Raw genomic sequence first — 27698 nt, 5'->3', positions numbered from 1 at the left:
CCGCTCGCAAGGGCTGCACTTGCAAGTCCGAGTGCGTAACGTGAACGCTCAGCTAACGGCTGCATCCTTATTTCTGCTGTCCAGGATTCTGCAAATAGCTGAAATAACGTGTGTCCAATTAAAAGTGTAGGAGGCGAAAAAAAAAAGAGTAACGAGGCAGTGAAATCAGAGACGTTGCAGCTTTGGCTGCCCACATGTCTGTCACCTTTCTGTCCTTTTGGAAGGGAGTCCGCTTTTAGCCGTGGGCTTCAGTTTTAATCTTATCCTAAAACTGCCTGCAAAATCATTACCATCTTCTGCCGAGGCAGAGTTATGGCCTGCTACGGTGGGTGTTTTCTACGCACAGATTTAAAAGAGATTATTCCTAATGGCTACTGCCCTTGTGAAGTCACCATCCTTGTAAAAATTGAACTGACACTTTTTAATGACCTGCTTCTGAGTAAGTTAGAAAGTGCAGACAGTACTTAGGCAAAATCATTAAACATAGATTAAATATAACCATGTTTTCTTTTCCCTATGCTGCACAGTCAACTAAACATTATACCAATTAATATATTAGAATGAACATATTTCAGTGAATTTGTCCATTTTATGTGAAAAGTTATCCTGATTTCAAAGCGTAAGCAGGGCTAATTATCCTCTTAAGAAAACTCGATTTTATTTTTGCTCAGATGTTCAGCACTTCTGGTTTTACTTTGAAATGTTGATCCATCCAGCAAATTAATTTTAAAATATTCATGTCCTAATTAAAATCAATTTGTGTTGCAGTTTGTCATAACGAGTTAGCATGTAACTTTATTTTGTAGAAAGAAGAATGCTAATTAATGTTTCCTATTAGAAAAAAAATTGCAAGGCAAAGATTTTGCTCTTGCATTTGCCCCTGGTGCTGGGGCTGTCCCGGCAGCGGGCTGCTCGTCCCCGTGTCGAGCTCCTGTCTTCCTTGGCTCACACATTGGCCTGGCTGTTTAAGCAGCAAACAGCCACACAGCTGCTTCTCAAAGTATCTTTCACTACCAGAGAGCAATTTGAACCTGCAATATGTTAGAGCTGCAGGAACAACCCTGACTTTCCGAGCTTCTGGGTTTTTATAGCTAATTAATACCACCGTCTGCATTGAATAAAGCAGTATCAGTCCTCACTCTCCAGCTTTGTTCAAAAATACTTAAAGCATTTTAAGACCCGCACTTACGTGGATCTCACAAGTTTACAGGAGAGTCGTCGTGTCAATCCTTAGCCAGATTACCTCAGCTAATGAGTGCAGCCCTCTTGGCAGGATGGATCTTGTGCCCCTGCTGTGCTGACACCCTGCCGCGCTGCAGACTGTTTTGCTAAGACAAGAGGGGCCCAGGTGGCAGAACCCCCCTGCTCACTTTCATCTGGGGAGCCCAAGCACTCCTTTTGCCAGGGATGCCCGGCTACCTTTGTCAGCATCAGGGTTTGGATCAAAAATCTATTCTTGATTCATTAGTATTCCAGGCTGCAGCATGAATCTGCTTCCATTTTAAGGAAGTCCTTTGAAGACTATTTTTTGTACATATAAAAAATCTGGCCTTCGTTTAAGTGATGTTATCTGTCTCCATCTTAAAGCTGCAATAAAAATATCGCATTGAAGCGCTCTGTATAGAGCAGTGGAATTGAATAATAGTATAGCATGTATGAGCACCTGGGTTGACGGATCCTTTTAGTTTTTGCTCTTTCTGTGACGTGAGGCCTTTTCTTTCCTTCGCTCCCTTTCTCTTTGTGTCTGTATATTGTTCTTTTCATTACCTGCATATTGTGTTTAGTTTTATCTCCTTTCAGTTCGAGAACTATTCTGTTGAGCACATAATTTGAAAGCCAACTTTATCCACTCCTGCAGATAAGTCTGGGGCTAGACTAGGCGGTATTGTTTTCCCCACCATTCTTAGGTTTCTGCCATAGTAAAAGTAGAGGATGGCATATTGTATAAAAGCAAATGAATCACAGCTCAGGATTTCAATCTGTGGCTGATTCACTGTCAGAAAAGATTGAGGTCACCTGCAGAGAATGCCTATGAGAAAGTGAGAGCGCCTGAAATAGTGAAACAGTTGCATAATTCAGGGGAGTCCCTTAATCACTTTTTTGACATCACTATTATTTACCAGGATACGGGTCCGGTTTCATTTGTTACATTCCTCACAGAGATGGACTGTGTGTTTTATCTCGTTTTCAAAATACATCTGTTTTTGTCAGGGAGCAGAGCCAGTAAGAGCACAGAAATTCAACAATTCATTCATTACTCAGCAGAGCTTTCCATCAATTTTAATGTTAGAGATTTCCAATAATTTGGTAGGAGGTTGGAGACATACCTGTCTGTTAGTTTTATATCACTGTGCCTAGACTGTTGTAAGATTATTCTGAAGAAAACTCAGAGTTTCTTTTCTTCTCGAGGAAGCTGGGTGGAATAGACCCTGCTTTTTTTAGGGTACAGCACATCCATTTAACAAATCTCATTCAAACATATATTTAATTAATAGAATCTGGCAGCTGCAGCCCAGCTGAGCCCTTTCTACAGTAACGGGTTGCTGGAGGTGGTGGATGGATGCTAGAAGACAAACATGACTTTTCAGCAATTGGGTGTGTGCTGTCCTGGGGGAGTAGTTTTCCTCCAGGTTTATATGGTGAAAAGACTTGGGGAAGTAGCACTTGTGCTCTTGGTTCAGTAAGATGCTTTGAAATCCCACTGAAATTGTTGAGAGGTGAAGATCTCCACGAAGATCTTGTATATAAAGCAGCAAAAGGCATATTCCTTCCTCCCCACTGTTTGACCAGCCTTGGGACAGACCTGAACCTCTAGTGACAGACCCAAAGAGTCCCCGTTGTCTTCATCTTTATGAGGCTTCTTTGTTAGGCTGAACCACTGCAGAACCCCAGCTCAAGGTTTGCACCAAGGGACCCCTTCGTTGTGGCCCCACGTTAATCCCTTCTAAATGCTCCTTCTGTTTGCTGCTGTTCTCTGACTTCTTCCCAACTTACTATTCTCCTCCTCTCCCATTAGCCCCCAACCCTGTCTTGTCTCTCTTCTTTTCATGCTTCCATAATGTCCTTTATTAATTGTACTCTTCTAACTGTATTCAGTGCATTTTCCAGCAGAAATACGGATTTAAAAATGACTTTTTTTTCTGTTAATATTTTTATGCCTGAGATGTAAGCAAACAAAGCAGCCTTGAATCCCTTTTTGCAGTAAGAATTTTGCCCACTTGGCTTCTGCCAAGCAGAAAATGTCATAATTACTTTTATCTCTAATCACTAAATGTCAAGTCCTACGACTTCCTAATATTGATGACCAAGAGCCGTGAATCAACTACCTTGTATTTCCAGTCTGTCCCAGTGGCAAGTTTGGCAAGGACTGTGCTGAGGACTGTCAGTGCACCGAGAACGGGACGTGCAACCCTATTGACGGATCGTGTCAGTGCTTCCCAGGCTGGATAGGAAAGGACTGCTCGCAGAGTAAGCAAAGCAATTTCTCCCCTTCGATGTTTTCTGAAATTCAAAGACACATTCCAGAGAAATCCCTAAAGTATTGCAGCAGCCAGTGCCTTACTCTCTTTATAGCTTTTTTCTTTTAATTGATCTAAGTTAGCTTTGGGTTGAATCAGTTTCTGCATTTGGAATTTGCAAAAGCAGTTACTATAGCTGCTGTTATAAGAAAGGGAGGTCACAAGCTCTTATCAGAAAAGAAAGCTCCCTGCTCCCTTTTAATTTCTAGATGGATTCTCTTTTATTTATTTTGGAAATCATTTTCTTTCAGCTATTGCATTAGAAATTCTTAGCCAGTAAATGTTTTCGTGTACCAAGCCCATAGAATTGAGAAATTAGGCAGCTGAAATATTTCTATTAAATGTAATTTAATTGTAAAAGTCAATGTGGGCTGGAAGGGATGCAGGATTTCTTCTTGAAAATTGCCCAGGTAGAAGATTGGCATTTGCTGATCCCAAAGTGTCATTTCCTGAGAGCATCCCTTAATTGAAGATAGATCACAGGGGGAAGCAATATCCTATCATTCAGAAATGTTACTTCATATTCAGGATACAACTAGCATATTAGACAGCATTCCAGAGTAAAATATATTAAACTTCAAGTGATAAAGTAGGAATCGGATAAAAACAGACGGCTGTAATTTTGCTTTTATTGTGTGCCTTCCACAGGCAGAATATTGCTGTCACTCAGAAAAAAAAAAGGTGGGTGGGGGGGGGCAAGACAAAAGCTGCATGGATTCCTCATTATATTTAGCCATGTAATTGGGAAATGACCATTACTTTCTGTTAACCTTGGGGGAAAAAAATAAGCTTTTTTGGTTGCTGGGTGAGGCAGGCAGGTCCAGCAGCGATCTACAGGGAAGCAGGAGGCCGTGGCGGGAGCTCCTTCGCAGTGCGGTCTCTGCGAGCGGGGACCTCGCTGCTTGCTCAGGTGCCTTCTTGCCAGGGGAACCTGCAGCTCCCAGCACGGACCCGGCCTCCGGCCCGGTGCCAGCGCTGAGCTATTTCGGTGCACCGGTTAACCTGGGATGACCGGGAGCTGGAGCTGCAAAGGAGGTAATTTTAGCTCCAATCCCAGAGCCAGTCCTGGAGATATTCACAGGCCCCGCAGCTCTTGCATGCCGGGGCATTGGCAAAGCGTTTCGGGGGGGTTGTAGCGCACGTACTCCAGGCCAAATCCTGTTCAGATCGATATTGTGCGAGTTCAGTGACCTTTTGTTTGATTGACGTCATGGCAGAATTTTTGCTATTCGTTTTGGCTTCAGATGTGTCTATCATATGCCAGAAACTTGCATTTATCGTCAGAATTGGAGCCACTGGCATGCACCGAAATAGGCACCGTTTCTGCACTTTCAGGTTTCCTGGGAACCATGCCTTATTAATTCATGTCTTTAATAGGAAGCAATGGAAAGTGCTTTTTAAAGCAAAAATACAGTTGTTATATTGAAGGGTTATCATCATTTTGGATCTTTTAGTCTGGCACTAATAACTGTGTAACTTACTGCATTCATTTTTGGAGGGCGCCTTAAAATAACTTCAGAAAATGTGTTAATATTGTACTTGTTGAACTACATAATAGACCTGGAGATTTTAATTTAATATTCGCCCCATCAACAAAAGCAATCTGATTTTGTGGATGGGAATTCAACCTGATAATAAGTTTTCTTTACATTTTTACGTAATTTGAGTGGTGCTCTATACTTCAAATGAATGTGGTAATTTTAGCAGTTGATTGCATAGCAAATGTAAACCGTGAATAGCAGTACTTTATTATGCGAGAATTATGGAATATCAAAAAGAAAATTAAATTACTTCCATGTCTTAAAACCCTGTCTAGGCTGGTTTCACAGATAATGCTGGGAAGGCAGGGAGGGCGGATAGAGCACTTAGGGCAATGCACTGCCCAGGGTCACTGTTTGAGTGGCGCTTGGTGCACGTGGGCAGCCAGCCTTGCTCGCTGATTTATATGGGGATAAAAGCACCTGGGCCAGCCTTTGACAGCTGGGGTTAAGCTGCAGGTTGGCATCCTCACAGGGCGAAGTGACGATCCGCTCGGGAGAGAGGCTCCTTGCCGGGAAATGACTGCAGAGCTCTGCACCGCAAAGCTCTGCCTGGGCTGGGGTCTCCCAGGTCCTCTCTTTACTGCTGTTCCTCTGCAGCACCAATGCAGTATCATTGCACGTTCTTTTTTTTTTTTTTTGCCAGCTCACAAATCTTTTTTATTTCCCCAGCTTGTCCCGCTGGTTTTTGGGGCCCCGATTGCTTCCATTCCTGCAACTGCCACAACGGAGCAATGTGCAGCCCTTACGACGGAGAGTGTCGATGTACCCATGGTTGGACTGGGCTCTACTGCACTCAGCGTAAGCCTTTCCCAGACTCTCTTCTGCCAAAGGGTGTGCTGCTACCTCGTGTCTGTTCCAAATATTGCAGTCCTGCCTGCTAGGGCACCCATTTAGTGACTTCTCTCATGGAGAAAATAGCCCTGAAACTTTTCATGTTTTTTTATGCCGTTCCCCCTCAGTGAAGGAGGAATCGATTATTTAGATTATTGATTCATTGTCATAATTTGCCCAGGTGTTGTTCCTGCTTGGGAAAACCCTTCTCTAAGAGATTTGATGTAGGAAAATTTTTAGTCCTACTGATACCAAATAATCATCACTGTACCAAAGTATCAAATTCTGGGGAGCTCTCTCATTTGCAAGAAAGTCATTGGTGTTTGGCCTTTGAGGCAGTTTCCTTTTGTTCATCTTCTTTCACTTATTGAAAATGCAGTTAGCATAGATTGGTCAAACCTCCTTTATTCTGAAACACTTAAGAGGCTATTCTGTAGGATATGAGAAACACTACTTCAAGAAAATTGGCTTTCATGGCATCTTTGCATTTGGATGATCAAATAAATGTTATTAAATATACAGAGGCTGAATATGCATAGATATACAGACCTACACATCTTGTGCTGGTATTCTGTCTGTGTTAGTGTTTCGATTTATTTCTTAGTGCTCTCTTATTCTAATTCCTGAAAGGTTGCCCAGCAGCTTTTTATGGAAAAAATTGTGCCAATGTCTGTCAGTGTCAGAACGGAGCAGACTGCGACCACATCACAGGGCAGTGCACGTGCAGGACGGGTTTCACAGGCAAACAGTGCGAGCAAAGTAAGTTGCAACTTTTCCTCATTTTTACACTTCTGCTGTGCAGGCTTTCTTGTAGAACTCCTTGCAGGAATAACAGACTTAATAGGGGGTCTCTGCTTTATGCATTTTTGTTCTTTACCCTCTCGCCACTGAAGCTGCAGTGAATTGTACCTCTCACCTTGAGGCTCCAGCAACCACTTCCATATGCTGCAATGTAAATGACCCCGCTGGACCGCAGGGTCCTGCAGGCCAAAGAGATGAGCATCCCTCGGCTGGACTTCATTTACAGTGAAAACAGATCCGGGAAACAGGTTAATCACCTTTGGAAGGCTGTACATTTAACTTCAGTAGTGAGACAATGAGGAGCATGAACCTTGGTTACCTGTGCAAGGATCCCGGCATATCTTATTGTAATTGCTGTCAATGTCTTGCTGGTATATTTGGCAGCTTCTTTTAACAGCAGAGAATTAGGGTAGTGGAGCTGGATGCACTGAAGCTGAATAATTACTTGTTTGTCTGATGCAGTAAATCAAAAGAAAATTCTCACACACTTACTTTGAGTCCAAAGAGGGGGTGAAATTCATCTCACCTTACTATGGCATTAATTCCACAGCTTTTTTCTTTTTTTTTTTTTTTTTTTTTTTTTTTGGCAGTAAGGTAATACACTAATATTCCTGCTGAATTTGCAAATAAAAGGCCTGCCTCAGAGCTTCTTAAGTTTAGCTTACTTCATGCATCTTTATGTGCACATATAAAAAAGAAATCATGGGCATCTTTTCTGTTTGTACATCTTGGCACTCGGTAAAGTATGTGGCTCAGGAACAAGCATGCTTGTTCACATAGGATCATATATGCCACTTGGGGATCATATATGCCACCTCTGTATAAGAAGCAACTTATTGTTGCCTTGCATGCACCCTTACAGCAGCCATGCAGAAAGCAGACATTCCAGAAGTTCTGTAATAGAACTGTATCATAGCAGATTTTATACAAGCTGCATGTATAATTTGACTTTCTACAAAGCCTAGGGTTTTCTGTTCTATCAATAAATGTATTTATCTTTAATCTGAAAGAATCTCTTCATTAAGGCTCCCTCCTCCTGTGAGTCAGATCTCAGTTGAAATGCCTAAATGCAGACATCATTTCTGTGGTGCATTCCAAAAATTTAGAGCATCTTCTTTTAAAGTATGCTACAGGTTAATATCAGACTAAGCACTGGTTGAAAAATTTTTGATTTTCCTCATTTAGAAATCTGCACACGAAAGAAAGAAATATAACTTTATATTTAATTTTGTAATGCAAAACATTACAGGCACTGGCTAATGTTCACTGCTTATATTCAAGAAACAGAGCAAGTAACGTTCAGTAAAGTCTCTTCTCCATAGAAAGAAGTATGAGTTGCCAAATATTGTTTCTTTCAATTTGTTATTGAATGTTGCCTTGAGAAGTTTAGCAAGTTGCTGACAGATTTATTATAATAGCCCATCATGGTAATTGTATGAATAAATTTCTCAGTTGGACGTTCAATCATTTTGTCTGTGATAGAAGTATCACAGGATAGGAATCCTGATACAGAAGCGGAGCAAAGCAAACCATGCAGATGCTCAATTCTCCACTTCCTTCTACAGTGCTCTATTCCTGTTCCAACCCTACTGGAGATAATTTAGAAAATATGTGGAGTTTGGTGGTAAAAGTACGTTGTGTTGCATATAAATGTACATTAAAAATTATATTTGCAACCCCCCGTGGAAAATATTCTGCCGACTTGGAGAATTTTATGCTCTTTCATGTTATCCACAACTTCTGACTTCATGCTCTGTTTACCGCTGCATGTTTGAAATTGTATAGCAAGTCTTTTTAAGTGTGTGTGTTATTGATTTCATCCTCATAGAGTCTTGTGCAAATTTTCCAGAAAGAAGGCTAAATAAGTAATACCCAAACTGTGAACTGCAGTTGTATATAACTGTACATTTTTCTCCAGCTTTAAAATAATAATCTAGTAGTATGGATGTTGTCCTAGCTACACTGAAATTGAGGAGACCTTTTGACTGACTTTTCCTTGGGCGGGATTTTACCCTCTCTTCCCTTCCTCTTCCCAAAATGGAATTCTTTCTAATCATCTTCTTTGGCTTCACAGAGTGCTCACCAGGGACATTTGGTTACGGTTGCAAACAGCTCTGTGAGTGCATGAATAACGCCACGTGTGACCACGTCACAGGGACCTGCTACTGCAGTCCTGGCTTCAAAGGAATCCGGTGTGACCAAGGTACAGTGCCCTTTTATGTGCTAAATCTCTCCCTCTTGCTCTTTTTTTAACAATGGTGAACTTGCTTTAAGAAAAAAAGTATTTAAAAAATGAAATGTGCGATTCAATTTACAGTGTGTTATGAATTACTTTTAACAGCGGCTCTTATGATGGAAGAATTAAACCCCTATACTAAAATTAGCCCTGCTCTTGGATCAGAGAGGCACTCAGTGGGAGCAATCATTGGAATTATTATTCTCCTTCTAATTATTATGGTCTTGCTGGCACTGTTTGTGTGGTATCGACGGAAACAGAAGGAGAAGGGCCATGACATGCCAAGTGTATCTTATACTCCAGCCATGAGGATGACTAATACAGATTACTCACTTTCTGGTAAGGGTCTTTTTATGTTAATCAAATCTAGACTCATATTGCTCTATGTTGGGGAAATATAAGCCTCTGTGATGTATAACATGCAATATAGAGCCTCAAAAATACTGACACTTCCATTTCTCCCCCCAAGTACCGTGATTTTTAACATTTAACAGGGACAAGAAAGCAAGTGTCACTTAAAATTGCTGTAAGTTGCTTCATGTATGACCGATTATTTACAGGCTATAGGATGTCCTAGATATGAGTCCCTAGGTATGGGATACGCCACACACAGTACAGAAACTCGTCAGCTGCATCCCTACTGCCATGCAGAGAAACTTCCCATTGCAGAACCTGCAGGAGCAGACTTTTTTGCTTGAAGAATGTCACTGAGTGAGCCACTCACATTTTCTTCTACATTGCAGTTTGTGTTTTGAATCCTCCTATTAGCTGTTTCCTCTATGCACAGACCAGTCTCCATAATCTGGAAACCTGCTGTAGATTTTCTTACAAAATAGCTGATGAAGGACTGGGAGGGGACAGGGAAGGCTATAATACAGTAAAAGTAGATCTATAAGGTCAAAAGCATGCTAAAATCATATTTCTTGCTTGTTTCCATCTTCTGCTACTGCTGTGGAGGGCAGTTTCTCCTGACAGATTAGCGAAGCTTTGGAGGTGATGATCTCTTTAATGCTCTCGTTCTTTGCCGTTTCTCCATGGATAGTATCAAATAGCATGACTTCTATATTCCTGTTTCCTCCAATGTGTCTCTGGGGGGCGGATCTCCTTGTGGGTTGTTCTCTGGCTGCGCTGTGTCCCCTTGGATGGTGGCACAGGCAGGGGCTGGCCCAGCCCCTACGCTTCCCAGTCTCCTCCCTAATCCAAATGTTCCTGAGGCCCTGGCACTTGTTGCCAGCTCAGAGTGATATCAGGGGCAGCTCTGTTCCTCGCTTGGGATGCACTGGGAAGGAAGCCTCTCTTGCTGAGCAGGCAACGTCGTGGCCTGGCTGCAGCCTGGGCCTCGATGAAGCAGGTTCTGTCACGGCCTTGACTTCCACCCTCCTAGCAGGGGCACCATTCCCTACAATGGAATATCACATATCAGGGGCTGCCTGCTCAACACAGCTGCCTAAACTCGTATCGAGACCACTCAGGCTTGTAATAGAGCATCCCTTCTTCTGATAACTACAAAATGGGAGGAAAATAAAAGAAGAAAATACGTCAGCCTTGGGCCTTGTCCCACTACCTCTTGTTTTTGAGTTGTCACTTTACAGGCTGAGGCTTAAGCTGCCCATGTGGGTAAGAAAATTATGAAAGTGTTGCCAATTTCCCTGGCTAGTTACCAATACATTTTTGCCTGAAATGTGTCACATCAGCATCACTTGAAGAGCCAAACCATGAACATGCACAAGAGGACTGTGGCACACCTCAGCAACAGAGGCTTTCAGACTCAAGAAAGAAAATCACAGCCACAGGCATGGAAAAATGTTCTGGGCTTTTTGGTTCATTTCTTTCACGCTGACACTTTGTATATTTTTTACAAGTTGTTTTTCCTCTGTATTGAGTTGAGAATAGAGGCCAAAGAAACACTAATGCTGATGCTAATGAACAGAAACTCTGATCCTTCAGAATTAACAGAGGAAGATTATTTTTCTCCCCAGCTACTGCGACGAAGCTGCTGTGGTTGATGTTGGTAGCCCAGGACCATCCTTGCCATTTATGGGTTCCCAGGAGCTGTGTCTCCCTGTACCATGTTCTTGTCATTCCTTTCAGGTGCAACCACCTGTCCCTGAGTTCCTTACACCACGTGGCACTTAAGCACTTGAGACAGAAAACATTCTGGGATGACTGAGGTCCTGGATCCATCAAAACATCTGAGGGATCACAGCTTGCTGAGAATCTGGGGTCTTTTCTGTTCCTTGGGGAATGACAGAGAGTTTAATTCTTGCTGCTGTGTCCTCGCTGCTCTGTGTCAGCCCAGTCTGTGCAAAGGCCGAAGTACCAGATCCTTGCAACCCCAAACAGCACCAGGCAAGTGTTGACCTCTAGACTTCTCTAGAGAGAAACTGGATAATGTTTGCTTCCACTTCATCTCATTCAGTGATGGGGATCATGATATTAAACCTTTTTTCTTTCTGTAGTCCCTGTAACAATATAGTTTCTGTCGTGTAGGAAGCTGCAAAGGAGCAGAATCAGCCATCTCTCTTCATAAATCAAAGGACTAGCTTTCTTCCTACCCCCTCCCTTGACATATTAGGCTGTTTGAGCTCTCATAGAAAGACTACAAAGTTAGAAACCGTGTTGTTCCATCTGCCTTTTGTTACAAGAAGTCTTCTGATATCAGCATTTGATTTTAGTTTTAGAGGAGGGTGTTTACAAATTATAGACAGGCTTCTGAAAACTCCTTGACACATTCAGACTCTTGCAGTAGAAGGTGCTGGTAGGCAGCTTCCCCAGCATGGAAAGGGGAGAGGAAAAGGAAGAGGAAGGCACAGATGGATATTACAGACTCATAGCTTGGCTGAATAGCAAGAAGATATGAGTGTTTATAAGAGCATATGAACATTTATGTGCTGCAAAGGACACTGAAGGAGACTCTGTATTACTGTAGGATTTGCAGGGACATCAGTCTTAGCCTGCAGTTTTCCAGAATTAGGGACAAAATAGTCTGCAGATGTATTTGTACCCTATGCAGAACTGCAGACAACAGTGAGAACTCAGCCTGAGCAATGACTGCAGGATCAAGCCCTGTATGGCCTAGGTATAGGCCATAACAGTGTGGCTAACCCGAGAAGCTCCTGATACTGTACTTGCTTCTGCTTGTGTAGTCGTTTCTCAGCAGCGTCACATGTGCACATCCCTAGCTCCTGGAAGAATCCGTAATGTCTTCCAACACATTAATTATTTCTGGAGGATGTTTTTGGTCTTTGAGTCTTCAGCTCTTCTGATGCTGATAATCCATGTGTATGTATGAGAGAGATTATAAGAAAGGGGGAATCCCATGAGCAACCCAGAGACTTTTGAATTTATGGATGAAGGATGTGGCAGCAAAACACACAGTCTGCCCAGCAAGGAATGAGAGAGAAACCCACCCTCACGGGGAGAGCTTAACGGGAGTGCAAGGATCTGAGGCGGCCTTTCCCCAATGAGCCTGAAAGCAAAGTGGTGCTCAGCAGTACGGCACCGATACACCCGCATCCAAGGGTCAACTTGAAGGCACGCGTTGTGTTACTTTGTTCTCAAGAACGTTGGGACAGGTGGGTTCACTGTGCAGCAGTGTTGGAGAGTAGTTTGGGGCTTCGTTTAGGGCTGAGGTGGTGCTTGAGGTCTTAAGCAGCGTCTTAACGAACTTTCGGATGTGGGTGAATCATACAACAAAAACCACAAGCAAAGCAGAATAAAGACAGTGACAGGGGTCCTGTAGACACTTAAGCCTAGGTAAGGCTCCAGTGGATATGGCCTTGAGAATGATAATGTAGTGGGAGGTCGTGAAGTGAACAGTCCTGCTCAGGGGCACCTCAAAAAAATCACTGCCTGGAGGAAAAAGGCTGCTTGTAGCTAGAAATCTTTTTATATTTATTGGGGAATACTTATTCTTTTTTTTAAAGGCCTCAGTAACTGCTGTCTAAGCTGCACTCTCCTGCTGGTCTCCATCAGGACCTGGATAGCTGCTCTTTGTGTCACCTCCTCATACAGCATCCCTGTCTGGAGCAGAAGTCTTGCAGGGCACAGAGCCCTCTTGCCTTAATCCAGGCTTCAATCCACTGCATTGAAACATAGCGAGTGTTAAGCCACTTCCCTTCACTGGGCTGGAGTGCAGCCTGACGCTTGCGGGGCTTACGGCAGGAGCTTGTCCTCAACTTATCCCTTGATTTGTTCTTTCTGGCTTTTTTTTTTTTTTTTTGTGTGTGTGGTTATTTAAATCTTTTACTTACTGTTCAGAACAGAATAAAAATGCTCTCTTTTCTTTTTACCTAATCGGGGGATAGCATTAGGCTTGAACTTGATGTATTTCCAGCCATCAGTTATAAGAGCTTCCTGAGTAAATGTGTAGAAAATGGACTATGCTACCAAAGTAAATCAGCCTGTGTGGGCACTTAGGTGTCACCCAGACGGAACTGGACTGGAGGAGGAATTCTGAATTCCACACGCAGGGAGGGAAGGGAAGACCTGGGGTTGTTTAGACTTGTGGCCACCCACAGCCGCGCTGGGACATACCCCTGTCTCCTCAAGGTCGTTGCTCTTCTTGGTCATTGCTGAGAGGGGCCTTGGATGAGGAGGGATGGGGAGGACGGAGCCGGCACGACTGCCCGTGAGCAGCTGTGCTGGCGGTGGTGTGCGCTGGTGGCTGCAGGAGATGCCATCTCTAGCCCCTGGAGGTGGCTGCTGCCACTAATTCTGTTGTGAATAGCACCGAGTTACAGCCACGAGCCAGCCCAGTCCCAGCAGGTCCGCAGTGTCCCTGGCTGCCACCTCGGGCTGAAGCAGCCGTGCCAAGAAAGGCTCCGGAGCAGCGTCGCATGGAGCAGGGTCTCAATCCAACGTCGCTCACCCGAGTCTGAGCACCAGACCACGGTTATGGCAGACGCTGGTGCAAGGCATCAAATGCAACGAGCTGAGACCAAAACCCAGCCTGGGCTGAGGTTCTTTGTTAGCAGTAATGTTGGGAGAGCAGCTAGGACCAGCAGGTCCTGCAGCTGCTGGAAGGAGGGTCGCCCTGACGCTGCCCAGCAAGAGGAGCCGCTCGGGCAGCCACCCGTCAGCCCCGGGCGCCCGCCCTTCGCGACAGGCACCTTCCAGGTAAACCCACCCACTCGAGACAGGATAGTTTGCAGTAAATTAGATCTAGATCTCCACAAGATGTCAGCAAAGCAAAGTGCATGTTCCCAGGAACGCAGCTGTGGAATCCGAAAGGGCAGCGGGACGCTGGGGCCGCCTGGGCATCGCCTTCCCCAGGCGCCTCCCATCTTTCCTTCCCTCCCAGCTTCTCTTAACCTTTATTAAAGATAGAGCTGCCACCCCAGCACTTCATTACCCTCAACACCTGAAAGCTTTTCCTATAGCTGACCTCCTACCAGCAATTTGAGCCCATGGGTCATTAAAAATAATCCATTTCTTTAGTTCTTGCAGGGCTTGGCTGTTTAGATTATACTGTTTCGGTTTAAATCTTTCAGCTTTTCTTCTGATACTGCTTTGAAGTGTTTATCAATTTTTTATTAAACTGAAACCAGATTGGGATTGATGTTTACGTTAGAATTGCCAGTATAAATGTGATGGCTTCCTTGGTAAATTATTTTACTAGATAAATAAGTACGTAGGTTAAAGAGATGAAATGGATAAAAATGTCTCTAAGTGTAATGATATAATTACTGAAGTTTGCTTTTCAGTGCTGCAGCTTTCCATTTTATTTTAAGTCTTTGTACAAAAAAAAACGTTAGGTAAAACATTTTGGATTCCTTGGTACATTATAGCCTTGTAATTAATGGCTTCATCACTATGCAGCGTTGCATACTTGCCATTTTCTGGGGTTTGCATTTCTCCCTTTCCCCGTAATGCAGTTTGAGGAAATACTTTCTACTGTCTTCAAAAGTGGAACTTTGTATTCTTTAAGTATTTTGCTTGTCTACCTTATATTTATTTGCTTTCATACTAATAGTAGAGAACTTCCCGCTATGATAATGCAGGAGAGATTCAATCCATAGATGCCTTACAACAGGCAGTGCTCGAACAAAATGCTTATTGGTTTTTCTAATCTTGATCTTCTCTAGCGTGTGCTCAGTTGCTTAAGTATCATTACAGCTTCCAAAGTATTTTGTGATGACTTGTTTTATTCCCAGATCTGTCTCAAGGTAGCGGCAGTGTACATTGCTTTTCCAATCCAAGCTACCACACTCTGTCATGTGGTGTGACTTCCCGCTGCTTTACCAGTAATCTGGATGGAAACAGCTCCAGTAAGGTAGATATTACCCACCCTGCTGTAGCCCTGTTCTGATCACTTCAAGGAAATGCACCAAATCAATGCCTCTCTCTGCCAGCGCGGTTTGAAATCCAGCATAGCAGGATCCTGGCACTGTAGGCCCACAAGGATCTGTTTTCCCCTGCATGTGTCTCTGTGATCTGTGCATGGTAAATGGAGGGTCAGCACATGCCCATGGGGGTCCCTAGGCCTCAGGGTCTCAGCAGCTCTCACCTATGGTCATTTCTAGAAAAGATAAATTATCCATTAATAAAAGAGAAGTAGAGAAGCATTAAGCCAGTAATCTACCCTTGCCGTTTCATTGTGTGTGTCCCTTGGCCCAGCCAAGAGGTGGGTCTGAGCGCTGTCCCGTCCCAGCACTCTGGGAGCTTCACTGCTCTTCACAGCTCTTCAGCAGCGTTGTATATATTGAATTGCTCTCGTGTCCAGTAGCACCTTGCTTAGCACATGTTGCTATCGATTTCCTGTGACCATTCATGGACTGTACTGTTATGAAATCCACTGTTTTAGCTATAGATTTAGGTATGATAAATGGTAGGAGAGCGCTTCCTTAGAGCCATAATAAGCCAAGGTTGGGCAAGGGGAAGGGAATAGATGAGAAGGAAATGTAATTGATTTAATCAAGGATGTCAGCTTTACAGATGATGGTTCTTGCAGGCTGAGTCACCTTAATCCAAATGCGGCTCTGCAACTAAAAAGCCTCAAGAACAAGATTAATGCTAAAAGAAGGTATTAAGCTACTGAAAAGGGTGTGCAAAAATATTTCCACATATGTCCCTTTAAGACATTTCTTGATTGTTAGAAGAAAATCTCATTAAACTGTAATAAAAAGGCTGACTCCAGAGATTTCTCGAAGAAAAGTTTAGACAGATGTGTAAATATGTTTTCCTAGGCAGACCATCCCCTTGCATCATGCATTCAATTTTGATCCCCAAATTGAAAATGCAAATGCTCATAATGTCGGATTTTGGATGAACACCTCGAGTGTGGGTCTGGAGCGCTAATCCTGTAGCAGTAATTGAAATGAATTCAGCAAAGGTCAAAGCAAGCACTTCGGATTCCCCAGCCCACAGTGCCAGCTTGTCACACAGTCACTTCACACGGGCAGCTGCTGAACAGGACTAAAATCCATGGGCTGCCTTTGGACTAGCCCAGAGATGTTTGTGTCGCTGGGCTAGTGGCCATCAGGCACTTGGTCAGAAGGTTGTCCTGCTGCTTAAATAAAGAAAAACACTGGGTTGGGTATTTTTAGGACACTGACCAAATTATATAGCCTGCCTTTTCCTTTAGATGTCCCAACATCCCAGCTATTCATGGCAACGCTTTGCAGCACGGAATAGCTGCAGCTGGCCAAAACTCTGCTGCTTCTCCCTATGCAGGTCTCCAAGTGGCACAAAAGAGCATGGGAAGCTCCTAACGGCTGCGCTGCCACCTCTTGTCACCGAGTCAGTTTGGCTGGTGCCGTCCCTGCGTTCGGCAGGGAGCCATGGGCTGGGAGGGTCCCACAGAGCCACCTGCAAATGGGAGCCGCCGCAGGTGCAAAGGGGAAAACACCCCTGGCTGGGCTCCCCACGCACCCCGGGTGCTGCGTGCGGGAGAGGGGCCGGAGCCGTGGCCACTGCAGCCCTGGGACACAGCGGTGACAGCAGGGACACACAACCCTGCTCCAGCCGCAGGGTCTCTCCTGGGTGCTCCCTCTGCTCCTGCTGTCCTCTGCCCTCGTCCTGGCTCATCTTTGGCCTTTCCTCTCCTCTTGTGCCCTCTCCACTTTATTATCTTCTCCATTTCATTTCCTATCCACTTTCCTATTCTGCTTCTCTCACCCTTGACATGTGTATTATTTTTCAATTTCCTTCCTACTTGTCTTCTCTTTGCACATGTTGCTATCAAAGCGCACAGTGGCACTTCCCAAGGGAGCCAGGGTGGGCAGGGGACTCACGGCAGATGCTGCTGAGCTGGAGACTTGTCCATGGGGAAGGTCCATCACTCCCTGAAGGGCTGCAGCTGGTGAGGAGGTCTGTCCTCAGCGGGACTCGTGACCTCGTAGCTTTCCCAGGCAGGTATTGCCTTAATCTTGTTATGTCTTGGGCAGCAGCAAATCATGACTCAAGCGAAGCTGCTGAAGAATTGAGGATTTTCTAAAGCTTCTAGATAAAAATGCATGTTTTCCTCCATACCTGTGTCTTCACCTCAGAGCTGTCAGTGCCTGAATTAGAGACCAGGCTTTCAAAGCTGCTGAGGAGCAATTTCCCTCAGAGAGTTTGGTGGGACTCTTCCCTGAGGTACTCTCAGTGCGTCAAGACCAGGTCTATATTTGGGGTTTTGAATAGTGCATGAATTTAGGAATATATCTCACTTATACAAATGGCTGCAAACACGTGAAAAACATTCTGCATAAAACATGGTCTGTCCCGAGCAATCAGCATATTCGCTTGCTGTTTTGCAGAGCTGTTAATTCCAGCCTCGCCGCAAGAGCGCAGGTGATGCTGGTTTCTACAGACATCATAAAAATCAATTGCTGTTAGATGCCCTGTCTTGAATCTTTAAAGCTGGCAGATTCACGACTATTAAATGAAGTTCTAAATTCTGCCATCGACTTTGCATAAAATTAGAACACGCAAAACAGAGGTCACAGGGAATAGTCTGGCTGGCTCTCACACAAATAATAAAACTGAATTCAACCACCCAAAGCATTATTAAAGCAGATTTGACTAAAATTGGCCCAAGGAAAAAGTGAGGACTGCAAATATAGAATGAGCGCTCAGTGTTCAAGATGATCCTCTGAAATGTAGAAACACGGACCTGGGCTCTGGATGCCCTGAAGTCCTAAGTGAGGGAAAGGAATGGCAAAATGCTCCTAAATCTCTAGGCTGCAGGTTCTTCTTCGTCTAACAACCTGGAGATCCTTAAAAAAATCCAAGTGTTGACACATTGCAGCTCTGCAGCCGTCTCAGGTTTCTCATTGACCTTAAAGGAAGCGTGGCCAACTATAAGGCATTTTTAACCAGGCTGCTAAAATTATGAGGTAGCATTTTTAGTGGATAAATTTACTATGAAGTATTTTTTTTCCCCTGGAAAAGCAATTTTGCTTCACAGTAAAAAGTAAAGTATCTTCTATCTTAAAGGAAAATGTTAACAAATTATACTGCGTTAACAAATGATAATAGCACAGAAGAACAGCTATAATCACATTTCTTCATAATTACTGGATTCTGAGAAAACTTAGAAGTGTCCCCAAATCATTTAATTAAAAAAATCAATTCTAGCTCATAGCTCTTCATGCCAAATTTTAAGTTTGCGAGCTGATTTATAAATCCTGCAAAAACAAGGCTTTTAATAGAAACTCCAAGGCTGCAATAAATGTGATCTAAATGGTGCAGCTGGGTTGGAAATCAGCATTCATATTATTGCAGCAAATTTTAAAATAAAGAGGGAAGAAAAAAAGACAAAAGCCATGGGTTTAGCTGGTGACAAGGACAGGGCAGTTAGTTTGTGGAGCTGTGCTGATTCGCACGGCCTGGACCAGGGGCCAAAAGCAGAGGCTGCGAACACGTTACCAAGGCTCTGCTTCTCCCTGCCCCCGTGTTGCTTCCTTGTTCCGACTGCCCCGTCCGTCATGTGTGTCCCCTGCTGCTGTTTATGGTCCTTGTCTCGGGCGAGGGAAAGAAGCTGCTGAGGTGCCCTGGAGATGGTGCAGACAAGGGTGTGAGCAGCTTTCCCGATGCTCCAGCACGTCCTTGAGGAGAGCAGCTGGTGCAGAGGTGCCTGATGGGCTGGTGACACGTGTGGCCACCGTGGCAATATCGGGACTGGCAAGGAGGTGGAGCGGTGTCTCCTGCGTCTGTATAAACCAGACCGTGTTACGTTTGGTGTAAAAACACCTCAGACCACTCGCTCCATCCCAGAATTGGGGCATTGAGGGCAGGGTTGGGGGCCCAATTCCTCAGATCAGACAGGGGCTCTGGCCGCCAGCACCTGCTTGTAAAACACTGCGGGTTTCCCCCGTGCAGGGCTGGTCGGGCCACCCGACAAAGGCAGAGTGGCCAGGAGAGGAGCTCGTGGCCAGGCTGTGTCCGTGCTGCCCGCCACGCTGCAAGGGAGGAACATTTTTCCAGCGGTGGTGGCCAGATGGCAACCCGGGACCTGTCTGATGTTGCTGGCAGATCTCGGGGCTTTAAGCCTCCTTGTTTCCAAAGTGTTTTTCCTTGAATTGTGAGAAACGTCCTGTGTGTGGGTGCAGCAGTGACCCCCGTTGCTCCCCACGCGTGCCTAGCGGGGCCGTCCTGGCACAGGGCTGTGCGACAGGCGGCGTGTCAGTCGTCCCACCCCGGTGTTGTGCGGTGGTAACCTCTCCCCCAAGGAAATGCTGCATTCTCCCGCATGTTTGTGCTCATTGCTGCCAGAAGTGACTTTCCCTTGTGATTTTCCCTAATGCTAGAGAACAACCATCACACTGGACACTAAATAGCCGGAACGCCGGGGCCCAGCAGCCATCATCTCCCATTCCCATCCATGGCGTGTGGGGCTGAAGCTTCGAGGGGGAACTGTCTCTTTCTGTCTGCATTAACCCATTATCATACTTTTTAAACAGCTCAGTAACAAAACCCTTGACAGAGAAACCACAGACTGGAGACCCTACAGCTATCTGAATGAACTAGGTTAGTAATTTTTGCACCATTTAATCATTTTAGTAGACGTCAGAGCATTTCCAGATCCAAATCTGCCTTTCATAAAGGCATTAGCAATAATGAAGACTATTGGTATTGTCTTTATTTCACTATCAGAATTGCCAGGAGTTGAAAGGTCGGGATTTGGAAATCGTTTCCTTTAGCACAAAGCAGCGATTCGAGGAGCAGAGTCAATCCTCGCTCCGGGCTCACTTCCCACCTGCTTGGTTCAATTGTTCCTATATTTGATAAGTGTTTTTTTTAAGGGCAAACACAGAACAGTGAAAATTCAGATTTGGGGTTTGCTTTTTCCTTTTGTGAGTAGTCCAGTTTAGTGCCAAATCTCGTCATCTCAGCAAACCCCTCTGCGCCGCCCCCGGGGGCTCTGGGTTACGGGCTCAGCGCTGCTGCCTCCCGGGTGCTCTTGTACAGGAGCCGTTTTTGAGGCCGTTTTGAACCCCTGGCCAGTGCAAACCAGTTGAGATCGAATGGCCCCTTCTCCATTTATCCTCCCAAGCTTCAACTATAACAGGACTTTTAGCTGCTCTTTCTCAAAACCTAGCCAGATTTAGTGCTTCACCTGCTAGCTGTTTTCCAATCCAGGTACTTGGAATTCTGTTTGTCAGTGGCAGAGCTTTTCCCTTTCCCTTACTGGGATTACCAGCATCTTACTGGGAACACAGTATGAGGGAAAGCGCAGCACGAAGTGGTGATACGGGATTTAAGGTCAACCATCTCATCTGGTAAAGCCATGAACATGAGGCCCCACCAGACATCCCATCTCGTCACGCTCTTTGGGTCGCACACCATGGCTTGCTCCAAGGATGGAGTTCTCCCTGCATCAGGAAAATCACAAAATGGTCGAGCTCTGCTGTGAAGCTCTCTCCATCACCTGCAACCATCAGGGTTTTCTCCTACACAGCCACCTGCAGAGCAGCCCTCGTGCTTGGCTGTGATGCCTTGGCGAGCGGGGGGTGCTGAGGATTTCCAGCTGCTCCTTGAATCCACTTGATTTTCCGTTTGCAGCTTCACTCACTGGCTTTATTTGGTTTTCTCTGCGGTGTTGTGAGCTCCCTGCGTGCCACACTTGCCCTAAATTCTTATTTTACCAGTAGAAGCAGAGCCGAATGCTTTTGCAGTACGAGTGATATGCAGCAGTGATAAATACTTTACTGATCGCCAGCAAAAATATGAACAACTTTTTCCATAGTGTTTGGCAGCCCAGATTTTCATTTGAGACCTTTATCCCCGTTTCAAAATGCCTATTTCATGCAAATGATAAAAATGAGATATTTTTTCTTTCTTTTCAGCACCAAAACTAGTGTTTGTTTATGCTGTCTCATAACATTTTTGTGCTCTTGCTCTGGCTGCAGTGATCCCAAAGGACAGGCTTTTCACACCAGCCAAGTGAGACACCAGCTCACAAAACGCCTGTAGGCTCCTTAGGAGCCTTAGAGGCTCCCTTTTCAAGTGGGAGATACAAGGAGCAGAGCAAAGGCTGTTAGAGCCTGCAGGAAGACAGGAGAGCATTTAAATAACTCCATATCATCCACATATTCTAAATTCTTCTGTCTGCTGGTTAGTGGGATTCCTGCTGGAGAGGGACCTGCTAGAGAGGGCACAGAAACCTTTGGCCAGGAGCAGGTTCGTCAGGTCTGCTGGATCCCACTGCCTGCGAGGGAACTTGCTGAGCCTGGCTCTGTTGCCACCAAGCAAGAGCCTTGACTATTTACTGGGTGCGAAAAAGACTGTTGTGCTGTTAAGCCAAGCTCTGGACACGGCAGGCTCTAGGTAAGACAGGGTTTATCTCCTGTGTGGTTTTCCTTAGCAGCAGCCTCCGTGCGGAGACTGAGCGTGATTTGCAGGATGTCCCGCATGCCTTCGAGCTGCGCTCACCCCACGGGACGGCTGATGCCAAGGCCTTGGACTCGAGGCTGACCTGGCATTTTCTCGGAGCCAAGAGGTGTGGGAAGACACTGCAGGCAGCTCCTCCCGTTGCACCCAGCCGTGTTCAGTTTCTCCCGAAACCTCCTCATTAACTGCTTTTGCACTTTACAGACTAATGACTGCATCGCTCAGCAATGAACACATGGAAGTGTGTTATCAAAGCACAGAATTATAAGAGACAAAACTGCAGGCAGAATTAAATGGCACTGACTGGAAAGGGCTTTGGGGATCCGCAGCCTTCCCAAGGCAGGATCACCTCTGCAGTGTCCTGCTTTCCTTGGGAATCCCTCCGTGATGGAGCTTCTCGGTTTCCCGCAGCTGCTGCAGCCCAAGGAAGGCGGCAGCCTGGGCAGCAAGCGCTGCTGCTGAGCCACGTGTGAGGTTCCCTGGGGCCGGCGCGGGCTCCCTGTGGATCCTGCCCTCCTGGAGCAGGATCCTGCCCCGCTGGAGCCGGGGCTGGTGCTGGAGGCCCATGCGGCTGCAGCTGATGTTGCCCATGGATCTGGCAGCAGTGCTGGTGGGGCTGCGCTATTTAAAAATGATTGGAATGTAGTTTTCCCAACACTGAGCCACAAAAATAAGTGCAGGTTGATATTTTTGGGCCCTCCCAGCATCCCAAGGGCTCGAGTTTTGCTGGCCTTGTTCAGCTGTAGGACTTGGCGGTCGCCCTGGGGACATCTCTGCGGATGTCACGAGGCTGCTCGGAGCAGACGCGCCGTCCCGCACGCCGAGCGGCGACACAGCGAGTGTCCCAGCGTAACCTCTCGTCTCACAAGTCATGAAATCTTCATGGGCCTCAGCGTAGACACCAGGCCCCAGGAGTTAGGAGGACGCTGGCCTGCAGGATAGCTCCTGCTGTCTCTGTTTATCTCTGATTTCAATGTGAGGTATCCGAATTTCAGCTCACTGGGGTGGATACGGGATGGTCCCGGGCAAGTAACTCGTCCAGCTCTCATGTGGGTGGCAGCTCTTCACATGCATCCCCATGCAGGGAGCACAAACCCTGTGGCCATGAACCACGGGATGGACCAACTCCGATCCCTGTGCTCAGGAGTGCTCCCTAGCAAAAGGAAGGGGACCAAAAGCACCCAGCTAGTGATGGCATTGGTGGAACGAGCACCTTTCCACATGCACCCATGGACTTCCAGCCCTTGTCCTTTGCCTGGCAAAGGAGGCTCTGAGCCCCGGAGCACGGGCTCTTCTCTCTGACGTGTCAGTCACACAGCAGTTGTTCTATCTGATGGTCTCCCACAGCCAGCAAAAAGCCAAAGCTGCACTGAAACGAACTGCAGTGTCATGGTCAGTGATGGTGGCAGTTCCTTCTTTAGAGACCAGAGGACATGCAAGGACAAAGAGCCAGGGGACTTCCAGGACACGCTGTTTGCAGAGCTCTTTTAACAACATAACCAAGTTACTCGGTGGTGGATACTCTGAGCCACTAAAACGTTTCAATTTCAGTAACCAAATTTGTGTTGATTTTGCTAGTCAATAGGAAATATCAGGCTGTGCTGTTAAAAAGATTTAAAGAGTTGCATTAGATTTTCCTCTGACCTGACTGATGTCTAGGACAATGTTCAATAGTGAAAATGGAAGAGGTTTCTGTCCCCTTCCATGTGTAAAGGGTGGCGGGTTCTTCTGCACCCGCCCAAGGCAGAATCTTTGCTCTCAACCCTGCACTCCTAGGTGCTGCACCCTCAGCTGCTGCCCACGCTCAGGGACACGTCACACGGCAGCTACTGAACTGGGCATATTTTTAAGCGAAAAAGTCGTGTAAACTAATGTCAGACTGTGGTGCACAGCACGTTGGAACTCGGGACCATCACTTAACTGCCGTGCTGCCCTCCAAGGAGCCAAAGCCTAAAATCAGCCGCAGGAGAATGTGATGCAACCTGCAGTCTAAACCTCGAATCGATCTGTTTGGGGCTCCTTTGCTGGATCTAACTCGGTCATCCAGTAATGAACAGGCCAAGGACGTTTTCCTGCCCCCTGGGTAGCGATTCCCGGTGATGAGCAGGGTCTGCATCAGGAAAGCTCTCCCTTCCAGGGAGCCTCTGAAGCACACGCAGCATTTGGGGCTCCAAATGGGGCTCCTGGGCATCTCGGGTATGTCCAGGAGCCCGGCAAAGCCGAGCGCCTGCCCACACCTCCGGCTGTGCTTAAGAGCCTCCCTGGAGGAGGACCTGGCTGTACAATGTAGAGGAAAGAATATATGCTGCTCGGTAGTCAAAACAACCCAATTTACATAAATATTTATGTGTTTTCCATTATATATCATTCTCATGCAGGTGCTTGTGGGATGGATAGACGTCAGAACACATACATAATGGAAAAAAGCTTCAAAGGTATGGTATCCCTGCAGCCGCCCTGGCAAAGAGTGCGAGGAGGGTGGCCTAGCGAGGTGAGCTAGGAGCCCGGGACCGTGGCCCTGCACACACAGGCAGGGACAGAGCAAGCTGGAGCCGCGCGGCCGGGAAGCACGGAGGCAAATCCCGCCTCGGCGTGTGGCTGCAGGGACACGGAGCCCGCGGGCCAGGGAGGCTCTGTTAGACCAGCTGCCCCTGCCCCATGGCCATTGGTGGCCTGGGGCTGTGCTCACAGCTCCGTAAAGCCCCTTGGGAGCCTAAACAATGCCGCTAGGAAAAGAAGGTGGCCCTCGCTGCATGGAAAGAGAGGGATAGCGGCGCTTGAGGAGCATCCTCAGGGTGTCAACGTGTCGCGTTGGCAGCCAGGAGGTCCCTATGCACCCATTCCAGGGCACGTCCCCAAGGGGGTCACAGATGACTCACATGAGCCCAGCTCTTTGAGATCTCTCTTGCAGCAGTTTGCACAGATGGTAATAAGGCAAAGCAAACCCCAGCCGGCCTCTTTCAGGGATGCATTTGCCTTGGAATTGGCTGGGCAGAAGGAAAACCTGCATTTTCCCTGGTAGCTCATCAGGAGCCCCCAGGCGGCTGTGGCCAACGTCTTACAGAGCTGGGCTTGGCCCCAGCTTGCTGTGGACACCGCTACTCCAAACTGCTCTGAAGAGCAGTGATCCCTCTAGAGCCAGCCCTGCAGAACGCTCTGCTTTTGTTGTCACTGCTTACAAAATAAAGAAGAGTTTTAGTAAAAAACATCTCCTTACAACCCAGAAAAGAAGAAAAACCTAGCAATAAAACCCAGTAAAGATAAATTTATGGAACAGGTAAATACAAAGACTTGCCTCAATCCACTGGTTTCAGCTATTAGAAAGATTCACTATTTCAGAAAAAAAGCTGCTCTTAGAAGAAAAACAGTTTAATTAATAGGAAAATCAGTTTAAGTTGCTCTGTTTATAAAGGACTTGTAGTAGGAATTCACCTCCATGGCCACAGTCCCTCAGGCAGCACATCCCAAAGGGAAAGAGGAAAAGCCTCTTGGTACAGGGCACTGGGAAAAGCATTGCTGCTGCTCTAGATGTTGGCGTTGAGGATATGGGACTTGGTTCTTTACATGCTTCTTGCTTACTCAAAAAAAAGAAAAAAAAAATCAGGCCTAGAAGCCAAGAGTGTTCTTTGGTGGCATCTTTAGTCACCGGGGAGGGTGAGTGTTGGCAAGGGGAAGACGTTGACCTGGTGAGAAGGGATCAGGACTGCAGGGACATCCAGATCTGCCCGAGGGCCTTAGGGGGTGAAACATGGGGGGAAAAAAATCCCTCTGGGTGCTGCCCTGCAGCTAGAGGGCCCTGCGGTCCCTGTCCCCAGCCGGGCGCCCCAGTCGGGGGGACCCCCTTGGTCCCATCGGCACCGGCCCCTGTGCCCGTGGGGCTGTGCCCACCTGGGTCAGGCCCGGCCGGGAGGCAGCTCCGTGCTGCCCGCGCAGGTTTCTTGCCTGCCCAGGCCCTGCTGCAGCTACAGCGGCTCCAGACCGGCTGCGCGTGGCACTGGTGGGACATCCCCAAGGCCCTAGGAACGAGCCCAGAGATGGGTCTTTATTTCAGCAACACCATCTCCAGGCTTTCCCCTACTTCTCAACCCGTTGGCGTTTATTTGCAAGCAGGGCTGATGCACGGGTGACATGACCAGCTCCAGCACCGGCGTTTCAAGGGACAGGATGTGTAACCTTTGTGCGATGGCCACTGCCAGCCCAGCGGGCAGAAGCTCTGGAGCGCCCGTGGCCGCAGGGGCTGAGCCCGGCGCAGGGGCCGTGGCCGCGTCCCCGGTGACTCCGCCACGGGACAGGGCCATGGAAGGCGCCCTGCACGGAGCGGCGCCCGCAGCCGGGGCGAGGGGCACGCCAGCAGCTTCAGCCTATGTCCTTTAGAGCCCTGCAGAGCAGGAGGCACTGGGTCCTGTCACTCTGATGGCAGGGGATGTGCCAGGAAAAAGGGAGAACAAAGCAGGGCAGGGATGAGCATATCCAGCCTCCCTAAGAGCAAATACAAACCCTGCTGTAAGGGTAGGGGAGCGGCACAAGGCAGCACAGAAGAGGGGCACTCAGATGAGAGCATGAGCCTCCTGGCTGCACAGTGCCTGGTTAGTGCCCACAGAGAGCCGGGCAGCATCACCCACACACCTGTGAACACATTTGTTCTGGCTTTAAACTGATTCACACCATGAGATTTGACAATTGGTTCCAGGCTTTTTAATTAACCCCAAATTGCCTTCATGATAAAGCAGCTCGGCTGCGCCCTGGCCTGTTGTGCAGCATTGGCTGAGCTTGGGCAGCTCTCCTGCCCTGTGGGGGCTGCTCTGTGGCAGTAGGCGTGCTCCACAGATCCCATCCCGTGTGGAGCAAGGGGCTCATCTCCAGCCAGGCACAAACCTGCCATGTGGGGCAGCGGGAAGTGGCTCCCAGGGCTCCCACAGCTCTTGGTGGGGGGTTCCTTGATTTTCCTCCCAGCTGCAAGGACAGGGAGCAGGACCAACAGCACAGGTACCTTCAGCCTCAGGGGACCACTGAGATTTGCCTTTGTTGCCTCTTTGCCTTTTAAACACCCGTCCCAGCCAAGCAGACGCTGCAGGGAGTGTTGGGTGTCACGGGGTGGCCGTGCCGCTCGCTCCATCGCTCCGCACAGGGACGGGGTTTTGCTGCCTGCCCGTCCCCAGCCTCAGGCTGAGGAAGCTGCAGGGTCTGACCCCGCAGCCGGGGAGCGTTTCTGTCACTTCAGTTCTTGTCTCTCCTGTGCTGGCACAAAAGGGAACTGTTCAGTTTGAAGCAGGGCCTTGTTAAGCCTCTCCCAGGCTGCAGGCGCACCAGGAGGTTCATAATTCAAATACTGACTGATGGCTGGGCTGGTGCCAGGGGCTCTCCTCACACGTGCGTCCTTTGCAACACTGAGTGCCCTCCTCTTCCCCCTCCATCGCCTGCACCTGGGCACACACAGGTGTGTGCAACTGGGGCACAGAACAGCGGCCTCAGCTGCAACCTGGCCTGGGGCTCAATGTGTACCTCCAGCTGCAGCACCACGACACACTCGGTGCCCATGCACACATACGTGCACACACATATGCATGCACACACATATGCATGCACACACATATGCACCCGTACACAGCCCCCAAAGCAGCCCTGAGAAGCGCCCCATGGGTGGGCAGGCTGGGGAGGCTGCCCGCGCACACGAGGCTCTCGGAGGAGAAGCGATATCTTGTCTGTCTCTTTCTTAACCTGAATTTCTCTTTTTGTCTCCCATCCTAGACAGCGGGAGCAACTGGGATTGCAGCTATTTTGCAAGCCCCGCTCTCTCACCAGGAGTATTTCATATATACCAGGATCTGCCTTTGCACTGTAACCCAGCACAAGAAAATGCCTCATCTTTCATTGCATCGCTCTAATTCTAAATTAATGGCACTGCCCAGCAGGATGCACACAGCAGCAATGGCACGTTCTTAATTGCAATGTTAA

General features: G+C 47.2%; 1 protein-coding gene across 1 annotated transcript in view; it reads left to right on the top strand.

Annotated features, from left to right (window-relative positions):
• The window catches only part of MEGF11 (multiple EGF like domains 11), a 245309-nt gene that overhangs the window by 216222 nt on the left and 1389 nt on the right, over positions 1 to 27698 (top strand). The window contains exons 18-23 of the mRNA XM_026040556.1: positions 3340 to 3468; positions 5729 to 5857; positions 6521 to 6649; positions 8766 to 8894; positions 9033 to 9266; positions 24122 to 24178. Coding sequence (XP_025896341.1) covers positions 3340 to 3468; positions 5729 to 5857; positions 6521 to 6649; positions 8766 to 8894; positions 9033 to 9266; positions 24122 to 24178 — 807 coding nt within the window. The remainder of the gene's footprint in view (positions 1 to 3339; positions 3469 to 5728; positions 5858 to 6520; positions 6650 to 8765; positions 8895 to 9032; positions 9267 to 24121; positions 24179 to 27698) is intronic.

Source organism: Nothoprocta perdicaria, unplaced genomic scaffold (assembly GCF_003342845.1).
Source record: "Nothoprocta perdicaria isolate Ctin4 unplaced genomic scaffold, notPer1 scaffold_26, whole genome shotgun sequence".
Classification (NCBI taxonomy): Eukaryota; Metazoa; Chordata; class Aves; order Tinamiformes; family Tinamidae; genus Nothoprocta; species Nothoprocta perdicaria.
The sequence above is the reverse complement of the archived record's forward strand: the minus strand, read 5'-3'. Positions and strand labels throughout refer to the sequence as shown.